General features: G+C 39.2%; 1 protein-coding gene across 19 annotated transcripts in view; it reads right to left on the reverse strand.

Annotated features, from left to right (window-relative positions):
* Positions 1-18,169, reverse strand: part of ATE1 (arginyltransferase 1) — a 175,134-nt gene that overhangs the window by 43,822 nt on the left and 113,143 nt on the right. For all 19 annotated transcript variants that reach the window (XR_010412601.1, XR_010412602.1, XR_010412600.1 and 16 more), the window contains one exon: positions 9,474-9,594. Coding sequence is in view for 16 of the 19 variants with exons in the window: in XM_064595355.1 (XP_064451425.1) it covers positions 9,474-9,594 (121 nt within the window). In the remaining 3 variants the exon portion in view is untranslated. The remainder of the gene's footprint in view (positions 1-9,473; positions 9,595-18,169) is intronic.

Here is an 18,169-nt window from a genome sequence, read left to right on the forward strand (position 1 = left end):
TCAGCAGAATCAGATGCTGCTACTGCCCCCCATCTCTTGAACATGCTTCTTGTAACTTCTGTGACCCTCCACTCTTTTCACTTCTCCTGACCTCTTTGGTCTCTAATGGGGCTTTTCTTCATCTACTCAGTCATCCATGGTGGGGTTCCTCAGGGTTCCCACCTCGGACCACTGTTCTTCACTGCAAGCAACCGCACTCCCTCGTGAGGCTCCTGTGCACGCGCTAGTGCCTCCTTCCCAGGTCCTTCATCAGTGTCAGGTCTGTATGTCCAGCTGCCTCCGCGACACCACTGTTCATGTCTCCAAACACCTGCAACTCAGCATGTCCAAGCTGCACTCACCAGTCCCCTCCTTCTCCCCCAAATCAGCTCCCCCTTCCATGTTCCTCATTTCAGAAATGAAGAGTCAGTGTTAACTCTGTTCATGTCAGAACCTAAACAACTCTCTTGACAACTCTCTTCCTTCACCCTACAATTAACTGGCCAGTTCTGTGTACCCCAGCTCCTGGATATCCTTAGCATCTGTTCACTCCTGTCCCAGTCCCAATTGTTACCACCCTAGTCCAGGCCACCATCATCCTTGCTTAGAGTACCATATGCAAAACCCTCCTAATTAGTCTTCTTACCGCCAGTCTTAACTGAGTCCTGGTCATTCTCCACATGTGGAGTAGAAATGACAGACCTGCTGATGTCACTCTGGTACTTAAAACCCTTTCCTGGCCTTCCAGTGTTTTCAAGAGAAACATCAGAAGTCCTTATAATGATTAGCAAAGTTCTTCACTAGCCAGCTGCATCTCCCCCACCTAGCCCAGCACGCCCGGCCTCCCCCACTCACCAAACTCTAGCTGTGCTTTCTGTCCCCTTCTGAATATGCTCTTACATTCCCTGAAGCTCTTGCATTCCCTCCCTTTACAAATTCTAACAGATCGCTTCATCCGAGAAGCATTCCCTGCCCTCCCACACCCTGTCCAAAACTGGGCTGAGGACCCTCCCATGTGGACTAACTGCATCTTCTATCTCCTCCAATATGCCACTAACTACAATTCACTGAAACTGCTGGGGAACTGTCTGCATCCTCCACTAAGCTCCTGGAGGGCTGGGATGAGTAATTTACATCTCCATCATAAAGCATAATGCTGGCTGGATAAGTACTTGAATGAATGATTTTATGAATTATTCACATTTTTTATTCTAATTCTTGGCTGGCTCCTCCAACTATTTCAAATTAAACTAGCTTATTTTTTTTCCCCTAAAGTCCACTACTTTCTCATGTTTGTGGTCCTTACTCTATCTGCCCCAATGCAACAGACAGGGTCAGCTGACACTAGGGACATGCCATCTCAGTACTTCTTCTACATTAGACACTGCTTGGGCATGGCCACTTATCCCCCTTATCTGTGACTCACACCATCACTACAGTGCACAGGTTCTGTGAAGGGTAGATGGGCAAGGTCTGTCTTGCTTCCTCCCTTTCAGATGCAGCAACCTGATCTCCACTTGGACATGTGCAAACGCAAAATGCAGAGACATTAACACCCAGTGAGACCGTCATCAGTCAGGGGACAGTGAAAGCCAGGGGACACATACGTCTTCCTGTGGTTCTTCAGGCAGCCAATTCTGAGACATCCCTGATGGTTTCTCAAGGGACTGAACTCCAGTCATTGAAGTGCTGGTCTGCACCGTGCACACACACCATTGTTAATCTTTTCCTCTTTCCTTCCCTAGTTCACTCTCTCCAGTCCCCAACTCCTGCTCCCGGGACTGCAAGCCCATTTCAGGATCTGCTTCTGGAGGGAAAGCAGGCTAAGTGTCTCTTCGCATCAGAATTTTGACTCTTGTTTTCTTATTTTGATAGAGGTTAGTAAAGCAGGTAGCTTTACTTCTTTCCTGATTGTCAACATGTCTTTCCTATTTTCAGACAAATTTCATTTTATTATCAGTGAACACTCCACAGAAGCATGAATAAGTCAAGTCTCCCATAAATGATGTCTATTTCAAATGAACGGCAGCTAGGAAAATACATTTCTTACAAGAACAGGAATTCTACCCCAGTTTCCATGTTTATATTAAAAACATTTTGCTAGCATCACATAAAAGAACACTTATTATAAAATAAACAGACCTTCTCATACCTTCATTTTATAGCTTGCTTATTTTTCTGCCGAGAGACTGAATATTAACAGATCGAAAAGAGAATCTAAACAGTTTAAAAATACCTTTCAGACAAAGGCAGAGACTTCATTCTTATACTGAAGCTGGGTGTGAATGATATAAGAAACCTCTGGATTGTTATGTTTGTTTTTGGGTCAGTTCCTCCAATAGCTAGTAGACACTGTATTATGACTAGCAAATGATGCAGGTTCCAAAATACAGCACCAAAATATAGCACCAACTATCCTTCAAGATTTTTTTTCAATTAAGCTAATGATTCATGTTCTGTTACTACAGAGGCACAAGTTAAATCAAGAATATTTACTGATAATTCACAAGATAGGAAAATGTTCAATTAATTGCACATTATTTAGGGCTGATGATAAGCTTGATTGACATTCTGGGATATGATCTTTTGCCCCTTCTTCCCTTATTTAATCTTTGATCATTCCATCAATTGTCAGAGATCATTCAATTTTTTGGCTAAGCAAAGATTATAAATTCTCTACTTTTATCACATCAAAGTTTTTAAATTTTTAAAATTTGTTTAAAACCAGAATGTGCAGAAATCATCAATGCTTAAAGAATTTCAATGCTCTTTGGGTAGTAATAAATTCTACTTTCATTACAAGAAAGTATCCCTGTGAAAGAGTTACATGTCTTCTCAAAAATCTGTAAGGTACCTAGATCAGAGTATTAAAAGAATTCTATTGTTATCATATATCAATGATAGTAATCTTATTTTTATAAAAAAGCATGTGAAATCCACACCTTCCAGCTCCAATACATAAGTATATACTCCATTTATAATACATTTAATGCCTAGAATTAAGATGCCACAAAGCTTCCTAACAAATAAAAACAAGTCTTTTAAATACTATGTAGTTGCCCCAAGTATTATGGTGCACAGACTGAACTACACCTCCTCTATGTTAAGATTCACATTTTTACACATTCTGACATTTCTAAAACCCAGACGCATCTTGAAACTGATGGAGTCATAGTCTAATTAGCAACATTTTTCCTGTCTTAATAGTACATCAAATAAAGGACTTAAAATTCATGATGGCTCACGTTCAACAGGACATCATTCATCCAGCACTTAGACAACAGATATGGGCTTTATTTTTATTCTTTACCTGACATTTTGGACAACCTCTTCATTATATAAAAAATGTCAGTTTTTTATTCAAACAAACAAAGCAGCGCTGCAAGACGCCACACAGTAGAGTCAGGCTGAACGAGCATTTTATAGACATGTTCTGAAGCATCATGATCGTTTCCAGCTTGCTGGATGGAATGATTTCAAAATGATTATTATGCATTACAGGATTAATTAAATTAAAAACTGGGTGATTATAAAAGGGAATTATTTACTTAAAAAATTTATTCCATAAGAAAAGACAAAGGGATCAGAGAAGTACTTCTTGAACAGCTAAATGGAAACCTCAAGTCTGCTTCAAACTTTTTCAGAACTATTTCAGTCTGCCTCCGGCCAGGGCTCTGACAATTTTCAGTCATTGGCTCACTGCTCATGCATGCCTTTTTGAGCAAAGACTGGCTGGCAGAAATTTGTAAAGCAGTATTTTTAAAATTTCTCTCATGTAAGACTGGCTTTAAGATACTCAAAAATGAGAACAGTAGTTGCAACTGTTGAAGTTTACCTCAGTAAGTCTGTTGCACATTTTTCAATAGAAAATGCAAATACTAAAATGTTATAATACTTCAGTGGTACTCACAAATACCATAGGAAAGCCTTTGTTTTCTTGCTCCTTACTGTCCTCATGAAAACACCATGTCAACTAGGGAAACCTAGTTTCTAATTTTTACAACAGGAGTCGTATTAGTGCAGCGTATGTAGTGTAGCTTCATGTTAGCACTACACTAACACCTGGATAAGAAAGGATATCTTTGAAAAACAGGTTAAGTGGGAAAAGATAGAAATAACATAATGAAGTCATATTTTCATGTGGATAGAGAGTAAACTGAAAAATTAGAAGACTGTAACTTTTGGGGCGCCTGGGTGACTCAGACGGTTAAGCGTCTGCCTTCGGCTCAGGTCACGATCCCAGGGTCCTGGGATCGAGCCCCGCATCGGGCTCCCTGCTCAGTGGAGAGCCTCTTTCTCCCTCTGCCTGCCGCTTCCCCTGCTTGTGCTCCCTCTCTCTGACAAATAAAATCTTTAAAAAAAAAAAAAAAAGACTGTAACTTTTTATATTTTCCACATCAAAACACATTCTCCAGAGTCACCAAATATAAAAGCCATATTTCCAAAGACACTGGTTCTCTCTCCACCTGGCTACACATCCCAGGACCACCATCTTCACTGGCAACAAAGAATATATGTTTACTAAGTATCCAACCTCAAAGCCAGCTTAATTCTATACCTATAATAAAGAAAGACACTGTCCACTTAATTATAAGTTACCACTGCAGCACATTTTTAGGGGCCTTTGGAAGTTCTGGTAAATCTGCCTTCTCATTATGTATTATTTCCCAGTGATCAGGGTGACACTGTGGCTAAGGTATGCTCTTTTGAGGAACCATGAACACAGTATTCAGAAAGTGATACCGGACTTGGAGAAACCAGGCGAGCAAATACAGGTCAGAGCTCTTTCTGAACCTGATTATTTCGCACACGGTCAGAGTGGGACCTGCTTTTTCCATGGGCACATGGGACAGAGACTACAAAAATATAGAAAAATGCCAGGGAACCATGCCGGCAAGAAAGAAGAATGGAGTAAAGAGACCGATGAAACAACATAAAATAACAGACTGGAGCCTTGGAACTTCAGGTGATCAAACCAGAAGAAAGCTCCTTACACTTGGATTTTCATTAACTGGCTGGGAAGAGGTAAAATGTCCTAGAAATTCTCTAACCTGGGTAAATGCATAAAGCCCTAAGATAAAATTAGATGCCATTATTTTTACGGTAAATTTAAACTCAATATCCTTACTAATATTATGACTTAAAACAAATTAGAAAATTTCTTACAAACATTTCAAAGTATGTACAGAAAAGAGGGAGTGAAATCTAGACTAATCTGTGGTAAAAATGACTATATTGCTGTAATTATCAATAGAGACAGAATAAAGACCATTAGAGCTCCTTTGAAGTCAATACTAAAAAGAGCTACTTATAAAAATGAGAGAGCAATATTTGAACTAAAATTATTTTAAATCTCTGATTAAAAACAAGTATTCGCTGGTATTTTTCCCAATAAATGATATCTGAGGGGGTCAATGATGAAAAATTCCATCATGTTCTGAGGATCAACTGAGGTCACCCAGGAGGAACCATAGGATACTTGAAAATACTGTATGCTCGGTGAAGTTGTCATTTGTTATAAATCTGGAAGCAAAAGGATTTTACTACCAACAATAAATAGTACAACACCTGTACAACATTAAGAGTCAAATCAAATCATAATTTATCATGGTTCTAAAACCAACTCCAAAACATCTGGTTTACTCTGTCAATGCCGTCTGTAAATATCTGTGTTGGACACAGCCTATCGCCCAATTACTGGCATTTGTCCGCTGAAACCCCAGATCAGTGGTCAAGTAGTTTTTTACCTTACTAAAAGGAAGAAGTGACACAGAGCATTCAGTCAAAACAATAACAAAAGTGTGAAGGATGACTCCTGCTCTGTTTTTTAAAAAATGTACACAGAGGTATGCAGGGAAAAAAGCATCGGACGGAGAGCATAAAAACACTGACAGTGATTACTGCTGTACAGAGAGATGAGAGGGTCATTTCAATTTCTTCTTACCAGTGGTTTTATGCATTTGGATAAATCTACTACTATTCGCAGTAAACATTTTTAAAAGATAATTTAAAACAAGAAAAGCAAAATGTAACTGTGATGAAGAATTTTTGAATTCTATACATACCCAACTATCAATTTAATAAGCAATCTAACAGATTTTTACTTAAAAATCAAGTGAGAACCTTCTAAAATCCTTTCTTTAGAGTCAGCAGAGGTCCTGAATTCAAAAACAAAAGACCAAATCGTGAACAAAGGGACGTCGTTAGAATTTTTCACATGGCTTCTGTTTGTCAGCCCCTCCCTCCCCCCCACAATACATTAAAGCAGTAAATACAACAGGTTTTTATCATTCTGCAGACTTCCTAGTTAAGTAACCATATAATCCAAACCTCCAAAATGTGGGAGGTGGGGGAGGGGGAGGTCAAGGGCAGGGAGGAATAGGATTTCCAGAGGCTTACATCAATTCAGGATAGAGGGAAATGTAATTTTTCTTACAAGTGGCCCCGATGCACCTTGTAGCCAAGCTCTGTTTTACGGGGACCTGTGGTGATCAGCTGTGCCTTCTGCAGAGCAATTTAACTACTGAAAAGCTGGGAGGAGAAACAAGATTTAGTGGGGGAAAAAAAGCACCATGCCGACTAACAATGGTGTCCATATTAAGCTCTGTATTTTGTTTGGGTCACGTAAGAGTAAAACTGGCCCAAGAGAAGAGAATAGTTTCTCACAGATTGCCATTTAAATCTCAAATGACCATGTTTCACAGCATGCTTAATACACTCCAGCATGTAACTGCATTTTAATTTCCTAAAACCACAGGATAGAAGTCTGATTTCAAATAGTGTCTGGACTGTGATATTCAATACTGATAAAACTGTATGATGTTCTCTTGAAAGTTGCAAAGATTCAGCATATGGAAAAGGATCTTCCTTTTCTTTGAAGCACTATTCTTGGAGAAATTTACTCCTCTGACTTTTGTAAATGAATTCTAAACAATGAATATTAAGAGCTGAAGCTTGTGCCGTAAGAAAGGTAATTTAATAGGTTACAGGAGGAGAGCATGCTACATACTCTTCACTCACCACGGGTTCACACCATCGAAACGAAACTTCAGATTTTGCCATGAAATGCTCATTTATTCTTACTTTGGAAAATAAATTTAGAACCTATTAACATGAATGAATCTTTACTTGAATGTCCATTCGGTGCATGGAAAGTATTCAGTTACCTTTTCAACTTTATAGAACAGGGAGAGCCTGTGATGGCCTTAGTTTCCAGGTATTATATAAAAGAAGGAAACTTTAAAACAGATCAAAAAGGAAAGAAAAGGGGGAAGGTGAAACTGTGTCTTAAGTTTGGGAGTCAGAAACCAACTCATGATCATATTATTTAGTTGGAAGGAACTTACAAATTTTTGTATATGAACATGAAATGATGCAGTGAAGATGGTTAGCAGTTTTCACCATAAGGGAATGGCTCTGAGCCACCCTGGAGAAAATTTGCTAAAACGGGAAAAAAATAGTTTTTGAAGGGACAGTGGATTAAGTATATGCTTTCCTCTAAACTACTTATTGCTTTTCCTTTTGAGCCTGACTCAAACCCTAGTTGACAAATTCAATAGGTCTCTGGGGCACCTGGGTGGCTCAGTTGGTTGGGCGACTGCCTTCGGCTCAGGTCATGATCCTGGAGTCCCGGGATCGAGTCCCGCATCGGGCTCCCTGCTCGGCAGGGAGTCTGCTTCTCCCTCTGACCCTCCTCCCTCTCATGCTCTCTGTCTCTCATTCTCTCTCTCTCAAATAAATAAATAAATAAATAAAAATCTTAAAAAAAAAAAAAAACAAATTCAATAGGTCTGTTTTTAAGCAACACATCTGTTTGATCAGTCAGGTGTAATTTTACTTAGAAACAAAGAATGGAATCCTGAAGGTGCAAGAACTATAAAGCCATGGTTGCTCTATGAACCTAAATATCTAAGAAACCTGGGGGTGACCTTGGGGTGCCTGGCCTAGGAGTCAGGTGGGTCCCAAGGCCACATCTTCATCAGATTCTAAGCTATCATCATGTGTAAGAAGTGCCCCCTCTTGATTTCATAACAGCTTTTCAAGGAGATACCAAAATACAATGGAACATGAGCCAATTTTTTTGTAAGAAAAAACCTGACTTATGGGGGGAAAATGCACATCCTAGAACAGAAGAAATTACTGCATTTCTTCTCTTGTCCCTTTCGTCTTCCTATTTGATTTTTCCATTTACTCCCTTCCCCTCCCCTGGCCTTTCCACTTCTCTTTTCTGATTTTTTTTCCAAGCTTAGACCATAGATGACTAGATAAAAAATATTTTATTCTTAATTGCGCATCAGGCATCTCCTCTGGTGGGCTGGGAGGAGTCATAACTCAGTGAAGCACACAGGGGAACACCCAGGAACTTCAGTCGGAGGAAAAACACGCAGGGGAACTTGATGCAACCCATCACGAGAGCATCACAACTCACCTGTGATGAACAAAGCCGCAGCAGAACGCAGGCAGGGTGAGGAGGGCTGTGTAGAGGGAGACTGCGGTAAACTGAGGGGGGGTCTAGACAAAAGGGAGGTGAGTAGAACTGCACATTTTTTTGGAGACAAGAATCAGACCAAATAAAGGCAGATGCAGACGAAAGCCTGTGGTACAGTATAGCGGATCCAGTGTGCTCATTTGCCTAGCAGCCACCGACTCAGCGATAAATACAGGACTATTCTCAGCATGTTTGTCTTACTTTGATCCTCATTACAGCTCAATAAGGTAGGTTCTGTTATTATCTTAATTTTGAAGGCCAGGAAGATGATGACATTGCCTAAGGGCCACAATTGAGAGGCTGATGATGGAGCCAGGATGCAAACGCAGGAAGTCTGACCCCGGGGCTATACTTTTACTATGGTCTGTGCCTACTACTAGGGCACAGAGTATCCAAATGGGGAATACTAAGGAGATCAAATAGGGCTAGGGCTCTACTGCGTAGGAGGTGGAAGAAGGGACAAAAAAAGAGAGGCACCAGAGATGTATGAAGAAAGGCAACAAAGTATTCTCACACACACACACACACACACACACACACACACACGAAAAATAAGGAAGCATTTTCACAAAACCCATCCCAGCCTGTTGGCCGTCAGGAAACCATTCCTCAATTTTATTTAGTCCAACTGGTCAGTATTTCTATCTTCTTTACCTTAGCTAAACAATCTAGTGAGCAATTTTTTTATGCACTGTGATCGTTGTAAAAAGAAATGGAAAGTGGTATCAGCCCTCAAAGCATATAACAATAGTAACAGAAGAAGATGGGTCAGTAAGGAGCAGAGGCACAGGAGGTTTCTGCATTTACTTCCCAAAGTGAGAGTGCTGTATGCGTGCACACGTTATCTCCCTGTCCCAAAAGCTTACACACACACACACACGCACACACTCATGCACATTCTACAATAGATAAAAAGCTACCTGGACCCTATGAAGAGCCAAAACCACATACATGGAACCTAAAAGCACTGTCAACGATTTCTGGCAGAGCTCTGCTCCGAACCTACCTGCTTCTGGATCCTGGTTGAAACGGCAGTACTTGGAGTTATCAAGCGAAGACAGGCACTGCTCAATGGGCACCCAAACATACGTCTCAGGACACAACAAATCAGAAGGTCTGTACTGACCCTAAAGAGAAGTGAAGGAAAAAAAAAACACAGGCATTACAAACACAGTAACTTCCTGGTTACAAGGCTCCAGAGTTCTAGGAAAGGTTTTAATCACCAATTTAAACAAAGTCAACCAGAAACAGCTTTCTTGTAAATACTAAGCGACTCTAGGAACTGCTTCCCCATCCCAAGAATGCACACTTGATTCAAAAGCTCTCTAAAAGTAATGCATCACTATTTGTGATGCCTGTATTGATCTGGAAGATTCGGGTTTCTACTTTCTTTTTGAAGAAATATTTAATATATGATTCTTGCTGAGCTGATTGCAGAGAATACCCAGTTTTGAAATCAAAGTGAAATGTCTTTCCACGCATGACAGCATTACAATTTACATCTGGAGCAAACTTCTTTTCCAAAATGGAATTTCAGGATGTTTTCATTTGTAGACTCAGTTGATAATACTCATTCCATGCTAATGTATTAAAAAGTACTGTTTTGTCAAGAAACTTTCATGAACAATCTAAACTGGTAAATGTAAATTAAGAGAAGTTTAAAAAACATTACAGAAATTTTAGGTAAACTTCTATGTAAAAAATCCTCTCAAGTTTCTTCAAAAATGCCATTTAGCAAAAATGATTTATATATTTATAACCCAATTATGTACTCCAAATCTAAAACAAAGACTATACACTAGATGCTGAAGAAAAAAATCATTTGCCTACAGGTAATCTGGTAGACAATCAACAGGGGATGGCACAAATTACGTGAAATCATTCAGTGAAAATTTTCAGAAGCATCAAAGTTAATTAAAATTCCAAATATCTCTTCTCTAAATTTTTGAAATTCAAAATTCATTATGGAGGTTAAAATCCAGTAGTGTTTTTCAACTCTGTTTAGTACAGCCCATAGTAAGAAATACACTTTACATCACAACCTAGCAAACATATATGCAAATAAAGAACTAGAAACAAACCTCTTACATAGAATGCTTACCCATGTTATGTAGTCTTTTATTTCCTACCCTATTCCATTTCATTTTTCAATGATGCTCTTGAACCATAAATACTGCTTTTACAAACAGCAAGTGGGTCACAACCTCAGAGTTTGAAAAACACGTTCTAGCACGAAACCCTTTACAAAGAATACTGCTGTTACAGACCCAGCACTGTTACATACCTTTTTATCAGACAGGCACTCTAACCTGCCTGCTATGTGCAGGTCACTATATGAAGCCTCACTCAGACACACAAGGAACACCACACCCTCCCAGCACTCGAAGCATCCAGAAGTCCACAAGGGAACGGCGGAGAGCGTAACTGAAGAAAGTATATGCGAACCAGCTCCTGCCGGAGAGGCTGGGAGAGAGGTCAAGGGGGATGGGGAGTTTTACTGGGGATTTAACAGATGACTGGAGTTAAGTCTAGGGCAGGATGAAAAGGAATGAGAATAATCTAGATGAAGAGAACAAGATAAACGAGGACACAGAGTGGGGCCTGGTATGAGATCACCCCGAGGAACAGGAAACAGGGTACCGCAGAAATGGAAAGGTAGGTTGGGACAGATTCCGTGAGGCCTCAAAATCCATGTTTCGGGCTATATTCTAGATGAAATGGGAATGCTTGCCGGCTAAGAGAGAGAGCATGACTAGAGGGAGACTAGAACTCGGGTGCCTGACCCTGACCTGCCCAGACTGTTCACGGCATTGCTGACACCTGGCGACCCTGGAGCAGGAAAGGCCGTCCGTAAGGGGCAGCTCCAGGTGGTCCACATACTCATCCAACATGAAAATTCCTAACACAGGATTCTTTAGAGATGAATTCATAATTAGTAGGTGCAATAAAGACTGAAAAGCAATGTCATTCTATCCATTAATTCAGAAACTGTTTTACTGGTGGAAAGTGGCAGCATGATGTGATGCTGACCATGTTGACAAATGTGAAAAACCAGCCGTCTAAAGCAATGGGTCTAAATCTTCTTTATTTTCGTTTTGGGTTATAGATCATTTTGAAATCTGCTGAGGGGAAAAAAGCTAAGCATTAAAGCTAAAGATATAAAACTTCTACAGAGGAAAAAAAGGAGTAAATTTTCTTCACCCTGGAGTATACAAATATATATTAGTACACAAAAAAGCATTAACCATAACAAAAAAACAACAAACTGATGAACTGGGCTTCGTGAAAATTATATACTGTACTCAAAAAACTATTAAGAAAATAAATACGCAAGCCAAAGACTATGAGAAAATATTAACAAAACATAGACTGGAAAACAGATTTGTATCCAAAACACATAAAAAAAACCTTAACAACTCAAGTATAAAAAATCCATTTTTCAAAAAAGGGCACCAAATATAGATGAATGCCTAATAAGCACCTGAAAATATATTCAACATCAGTTACCAGAAATGCCAATTAAAGCCATAACATATCACCACACCCACCAGAATGGCTAACATTAAAAAGACCGAGTAACAAGTTCTGGCAAGGATTTGGACTATGTAGAACATGGATACTGCAGGTTTAAAATGGTTATAACCACTTAGGAAAATATATTCTTGGACATTTATCATTTGTGAATCTGTCGAGGATAAATTCCTTGAATTGGAATTGATGCGTGTCAGGTTTTTTATGTTTTATAGCACAAAACTATTTTCCATAGAAGTTGTGCCATTTTACATTTCCATTAGCAACATATGGACACAAGTGTTCATTTCCCCACATCCTTACCAACACAGTGTACAATCGAAACTTTCAATCTCTGCCAATGGGAGAAATGGCATTTCATTGTGGTTTTAATTTGCATCACAAAGCTTTCCATATGTTTAAAGCAATTTGTATTTCCTTTCCCATAATGTTGGCCCACTCTGTTGTTAGATTTCTGATCCTATTATTTGAAAAACTTTATACATTAAGGAAATTCATCCTTAGTTTGCAAAATATGTTTTACTTCCCTAGTTTATGTGTCTTTTGACTATGCAATTTTCTTTCACCAGGTGGAAATCTGATAAGTGGTCAAACTCATCATTTTTAAAAATGGCATCTGAGGTTTTGCAATGTAATTTTTAAAAAGTCACTATCACTCAAATATTATAAAAACATTCACATGTTTTTTTCTAGTACTTTTATGGTTCCATAATTTTACATTTACACTTATGCTCCATCTGGAATTTATTTTGGTGTGAGGTATAAGAAAAGGATCTAAGCTAATATCTTTCAGATGTTTACCAAGTGGCCTCAATATCATTTTAGGACCGTGGTTTCCCCCACTGATTTAAATGTCTTTCTAATAACTTACTAAATTTCCATATACATTTAGATCTCTTTCAGCACTTTCTATTTATTTTGATATACTGACCTGTCTTATTCATGTGCCAGTGCCACACGGTTTTAACTATTAAAGCTTGATATTATATTTTAATATCTAGTTGATCTAACCATCCCCCCTATCATTGCTCTTCATTTGCAGAATTTTCTGGCTCTTCCCGCTTAATTTTTCTAAAGCTCTGTACTTAGGGGGTATCTGGCTGGCTCAGTTAGTGTGCAACTCTTGATCTCAGGGTTGTGAGTTCAAGCGCCCTGATGGGTATAGAGATTACGTAAATAAAATCTTAAAAAATAAAATAAAACAAAACAAAATAAAATAAAATTCTGTACTTAATACAAAAATGCTACCATTATGAACAAGGAAACAGTAATAAAAATGTTATGGTATATTTTGTCTATTGTGATGACAGGACATAAAAGCAGAGAATCCCAAGAATGTTAGTAAAAAGAAAATATATGTATCATCTTAAGTTAAAAAAAAAAACAAAACAACCCAAAACATACAAATGACACTATTTTCTAATTTAAGGTAGAACTGAATGATGACTGGCTAAGATCAAATGTTGGAGGGGGGCGGGACAGGGCAGGGGGAGGCAGTCAGGCATCACCTTAGAAGTCTTTAAAGGTGAGCGCCTGGGTGGCTCAGTCGTTAAGTGTCTGCCTTCGGCTCAGGTCATGACCCCAGGGTCCTGGGATCGAGTCCCACATCCGGCTCCCTGCTCGGCAGGAAGCCTGCTTCTCCCTCTCCCACTCCCCCTGCTTGTGTTCCTGCTCTCGCTATCTCTCTCTCTGTCAAATAAATAAATAAAATCTTAAAAAAAAAAAAAAGTCTTTAAAGGTTAAAACAGACAAATTCCATGCAGCTATGCAGATTCATCCACAGACACCTGTACCCATTACCTGGATTTAACAATGACGTTGACATTCAAAAATATTGTCAATGAACAGGAAATGAATCTTCACTATGCAGACACTAGATGTTGAGAAGTAAACAATGAACAAATAAATGCATGCCTCTAGATAACTCAAAATCTACTGGCAGTAACAGACTTGGACAAAGATGAAATGAACATGAGAACATAGCAAGGGGGTGCTCCTGGGGGGCTCAGTCGGTTAAGCGTCCAACTCCTGATTTCAGCTTAGGTCATGATCTCAGGGTCATAACATTGAGCCCCGCATTGGGCTCATGTGCCGGGTGTGGAGCCTGCTTGAGATTCTCTTTCCCTCTACCCCCTCCTCTTCCTCCCTCCCTCAGTCCCTCTCTTTAAAAAAAGAAAGAAAGAAAAAGAATGTAGCAAGTATAATTGTGTAGTGGTTCAAGGCTCCTAAATTTTCACAACATTCTTTTTAGGTAGTACTTGTTCATAATAGTGGGTCAGAGATTTTCTTTCTGACTCTTTAAGTACACTTCATTTATTTCACTGAAAAGTCACAAACGTATACACTTCATCTTCTGCTCATCAACCAAAATCAAGTTCTGAAGATTAGGTTAAAACATTTTCTCCAAACTACAGGCTAATCTCAGTGCTTCATACCAAATATTTTCTCAAACCACCAAAGAATACAAAGGGTTTTATGAAATAAAACCACTCTGAAATGTTATGCTTTCTAACATTTCTAACATTAGCTGGTTGAGCGTTAAGACACCAAAGTGCTTACAACTCAATTTAAAGTTGCCACCACACAAATGGAAAACACAGGGAGGGACTTGAAATCTACCCTGCCTTTGCAGCCAATGTAAGAAAATGAGAAATGTCTGTGTTAAGAATGTAATTACTTAAGGATTTGGACATACTTTCCCATAGTCAGAAGAAAAAATATTTAATCAACCTCTAAGTACATTCATTCATACTGGAACAATGAGATAAAAGCAGATTAATTCTTTCCTAGGGTGCTGACACTTTGTAAATAAGAAAATCAGAGTTACCAAAGATTTCTCAAGTACTCAAAATTTCGAAAATGTAATTGGTCTGACAGGGCTTATCACAATTTTTTGAGCATTCTTGCAACTGGATCTACAATTTTAGAAGATGAGCTCGACTCACCACACACAATCTCAAAACCACCACCCAACAAGGACAGCACCCCATGAAATGCTACCAAGCAAAGGCACCTATTTCAAGGCGGGGCTCTGGGGGAGAATGATGCAGTTCAAGATTAAGAAGCTTGGGAAAGGTAAAAACGATCTTCTAAAAAGCCTAAAATTAGAAGAGGGAGTGCCTATTCCTCATTATTAATTACATGTTTCTGGGAAGGGATAACCACTCCATTCAAAGTCCTCAAAGGGAAGTTAAGTTCAGCAACCTCTGTGATCTACAGCTTCACTGACTGTTTTAAGTTCTGTAGCTGTTTACAAACTGTTCTGGACTGGAAACCAAGAGGAAAAACAAAAAACAAACTAAGTGACTCTATATTTTCAGTTGTCAAGGAAGAATGAATGTTCTGCTCAGAGTGCTCAGCAGTATTCAGTATTCAACTCAATGATTTTATTCCCTGATTTCATTTTGTTTAAAGAAAACCACTTAGACTACTTGTAAAACCCAAATTATACTTACACCCCCAAGAAAAAAGGAGAAAAAATTAAAATATGGTCATATTTCCGTCAACTTGACGAGGTTGTCATAGACTGAAATTCAAGGAAATTCCAAAGTTAAATCTAAAGCAGTAGGGGGAAAAACTAGCTAAATACATTTCCTGCTCTATTTCTATAAAAATAACTGCTTCTTCTGGAAGAGAAGATCATACAATTTTGGGTTTTGGTCAATGGAATGAACAGGTATTCCTTTCACTTGCATGCTTTAGACCATAATTTGAAGAACATTATCATATTGATCTAATTTTCTACCCTTTAAAAGAATCACAAAATAAACTATATGGAGATTAGCTTTCTTCAGCAAAAAATATTAATCAAACTTCAACCTAAAAATTAATTCATTTTGATAACCAGAGGTTAAAAACATGGTGCTTTCATTTCTTACCAAATAAAAGCGACACGCATATAAAATGGGGTAAGTATCTGGAAAAATTTGATTTCACAATCATTAACAATTTCAGCAAGGATAGTTTAAAATGGATCAACATTCTTTACTTCTAATGAAAACACAGCCAACAACACTAAGAGTCTTTCCCTTAAGGTGTAACTCGTTAGAAACCTGGACCTTTGAAGGCAAAAGCAACATTAAGTAGATGGAGGAAGGGCAAAATATGGTTCTAGCAAGCCCCCCAGAATCAATCTTTTTTTGTAATTTTTTTTTTTGAGACGCAATTCACGTACCATAAAATTCACCTTTTTAAAGTGTACAATTCCATTGTGTTTAGTGGATTTTGCAAGATTACCTATCAACAGGACTACCTAATTCCAAAACATTTTTATCATTCTAAAAAAAAAAGCCCTGCACCCATTAGCAGTCATTTCCCATGCCCTCTCCCCACAAGCCCCTGACAACCATTACATCTACTGGCAATCCATTTTAAAATGGAGTATTTGTTTACATTGCCACACTTCCTATGAAGAGTCAGAGTAAAACCCAAAGCCGCAACACAGCTACAAGGCCCTAGTGACGTGGCCCATGTTACCTTTCTGGCTTGTCTTCCAGGACTTTTTCCCTCCTCCCTCCTTCCACCCAGGCCACATTGGCTTCCTTGTTGCTCCTAGAACACATCAAGCCTGCTCCCCACTCAGGGCTTCTGTTTTCTCTTCTGGTCTTACAGATATTCCCGTGACTGTCATCCACTTTAAGTTTTTGCACAAATGTCACCTCAGTGAAGCCCACCTATCCCCCCTATTTTTCTTCCATAGGACTTGCCACCTTCTAACACTCTTGTTAATTTACTTATTTATTAGATTTGTAGGAAACTCCTTGCTAGAACAGAGGGTCAGGAGTTTTAGTCTGATTTGCTCACTGACCTATCCCAAACCCGCTCAGTAAATACCGGCTAGATGAACAAACAGTGAATGCAGGATGCTGGGCCCATACCTCTGCCACTTCCCTCTCTAAACACAGAGGAGGTCACTTTCATACACTCGTCCTGCACATTAACATGGCACACGGGGAGTGACAGTGTTTGCTCAACCCGTACTTAGGATGCAGCTCTACCGCATCTTCACTGCATGGAGACAGTGCCCAACCTTCCGGAATGCTGTGAATTATCACTGAAGACTCAAAGGACATGATCACCAGAGGATCCAGAAGAGTCACTGAAATTAAAAAGGAGGTTCTCATACTCAAGGTTAGAAACTACTAGTTCATGTCAATTTAGTTTTTTCCCCCTCAAAGCTGAAAATATTCCTTATTTCACGGGCATACACTTTCTTTTAAAGAAATACATAGCTTTTCAAATTAAGTTTCATTTTAGAAAAGGAGGGGGAAATATGACTTGAGAAAAGGCCTCCTCATCTATTCAGGGTCCAGCAGTGTCACTCTGGTGATGACAAGAACAAAGACAACGAGCTCTCCCAGCATTTAAGAACATAGTCTTCATGGGACGCTTGGGTGGCTCAGTCGGTTAAGCATCTCACTGTGGCTCAGGTCATGATCCTGAGGTCCTGGGATCGAGCCCCACCTTGGGCTCCCCACTCAGCAGGGCGTCTGCTTCTCTCTCTCTCTTTCCCCTCCCCCTGCTGTGCTCTCTCTCCCTCAAATAAATAAATAAAATCTTAAAAATAAATAAAGAACATAGTCTTCACGATGATTCTGTATCTCACAGGAGCTCAATCTCAGAATAAATGACAAAAGTAACGAAAACAGACACTTTCTACTGTGCAGATGAAACAGTAAGATCATGTAATGGTAGTATCTAATGTGATGGTTCTGGTAATGAACTCAGAACTAGACTCCTGATTCCCATTCTCTTTCTATACCTCAATTTTAAAATATTCTCAATTTTTAAAAGGATTTTCAAAATAAGTTTCAAAAACCTTAAAAATCACAAGGCAGTTCAATATGCACAGACTCTGCTCATCATGAAGGATGAAAGGATGGAATGAGCCTCATGGCGCACTTGAGATCCGTTGGGAAAATGCATTCCAGTAACTTCCGCGGCCAGGGGTAAATGCAGGGGGGTAGGCACAAGGTCCCAAAGACACACAAAAGAGCTGCAACATGGCTGTGATACTCGAAAGAACAACAAGGACTATAAACAAGCTGTTGGTCAAACACAAGGATGAGACAACCAGTGTTCTCTGGAGACTCCTCAGAAGAGGTCCCTTCTCCTCCCTCTCATGCTCTCTGTCTCTCATTCTCTCTCTCTCAAATAAAGAAATAAAATCTT

Source organism: Mirounga angustirostris, unplaced genomic scaffold, assembly GCF_029215605.1.
Source record: "Mirounga angustirostris isolate CCGP_5_RB_7025 unplaced genomic scaffold, mMirAng1.0.hap1 SCAF_6, whole genome shotgun sequence".
Lineage (NCBI taxonomy): Eukaryota > Metazoa > Chordata > Mammalia > Carnivora > Phocidae > Mirounga > Mirounga angustirostris.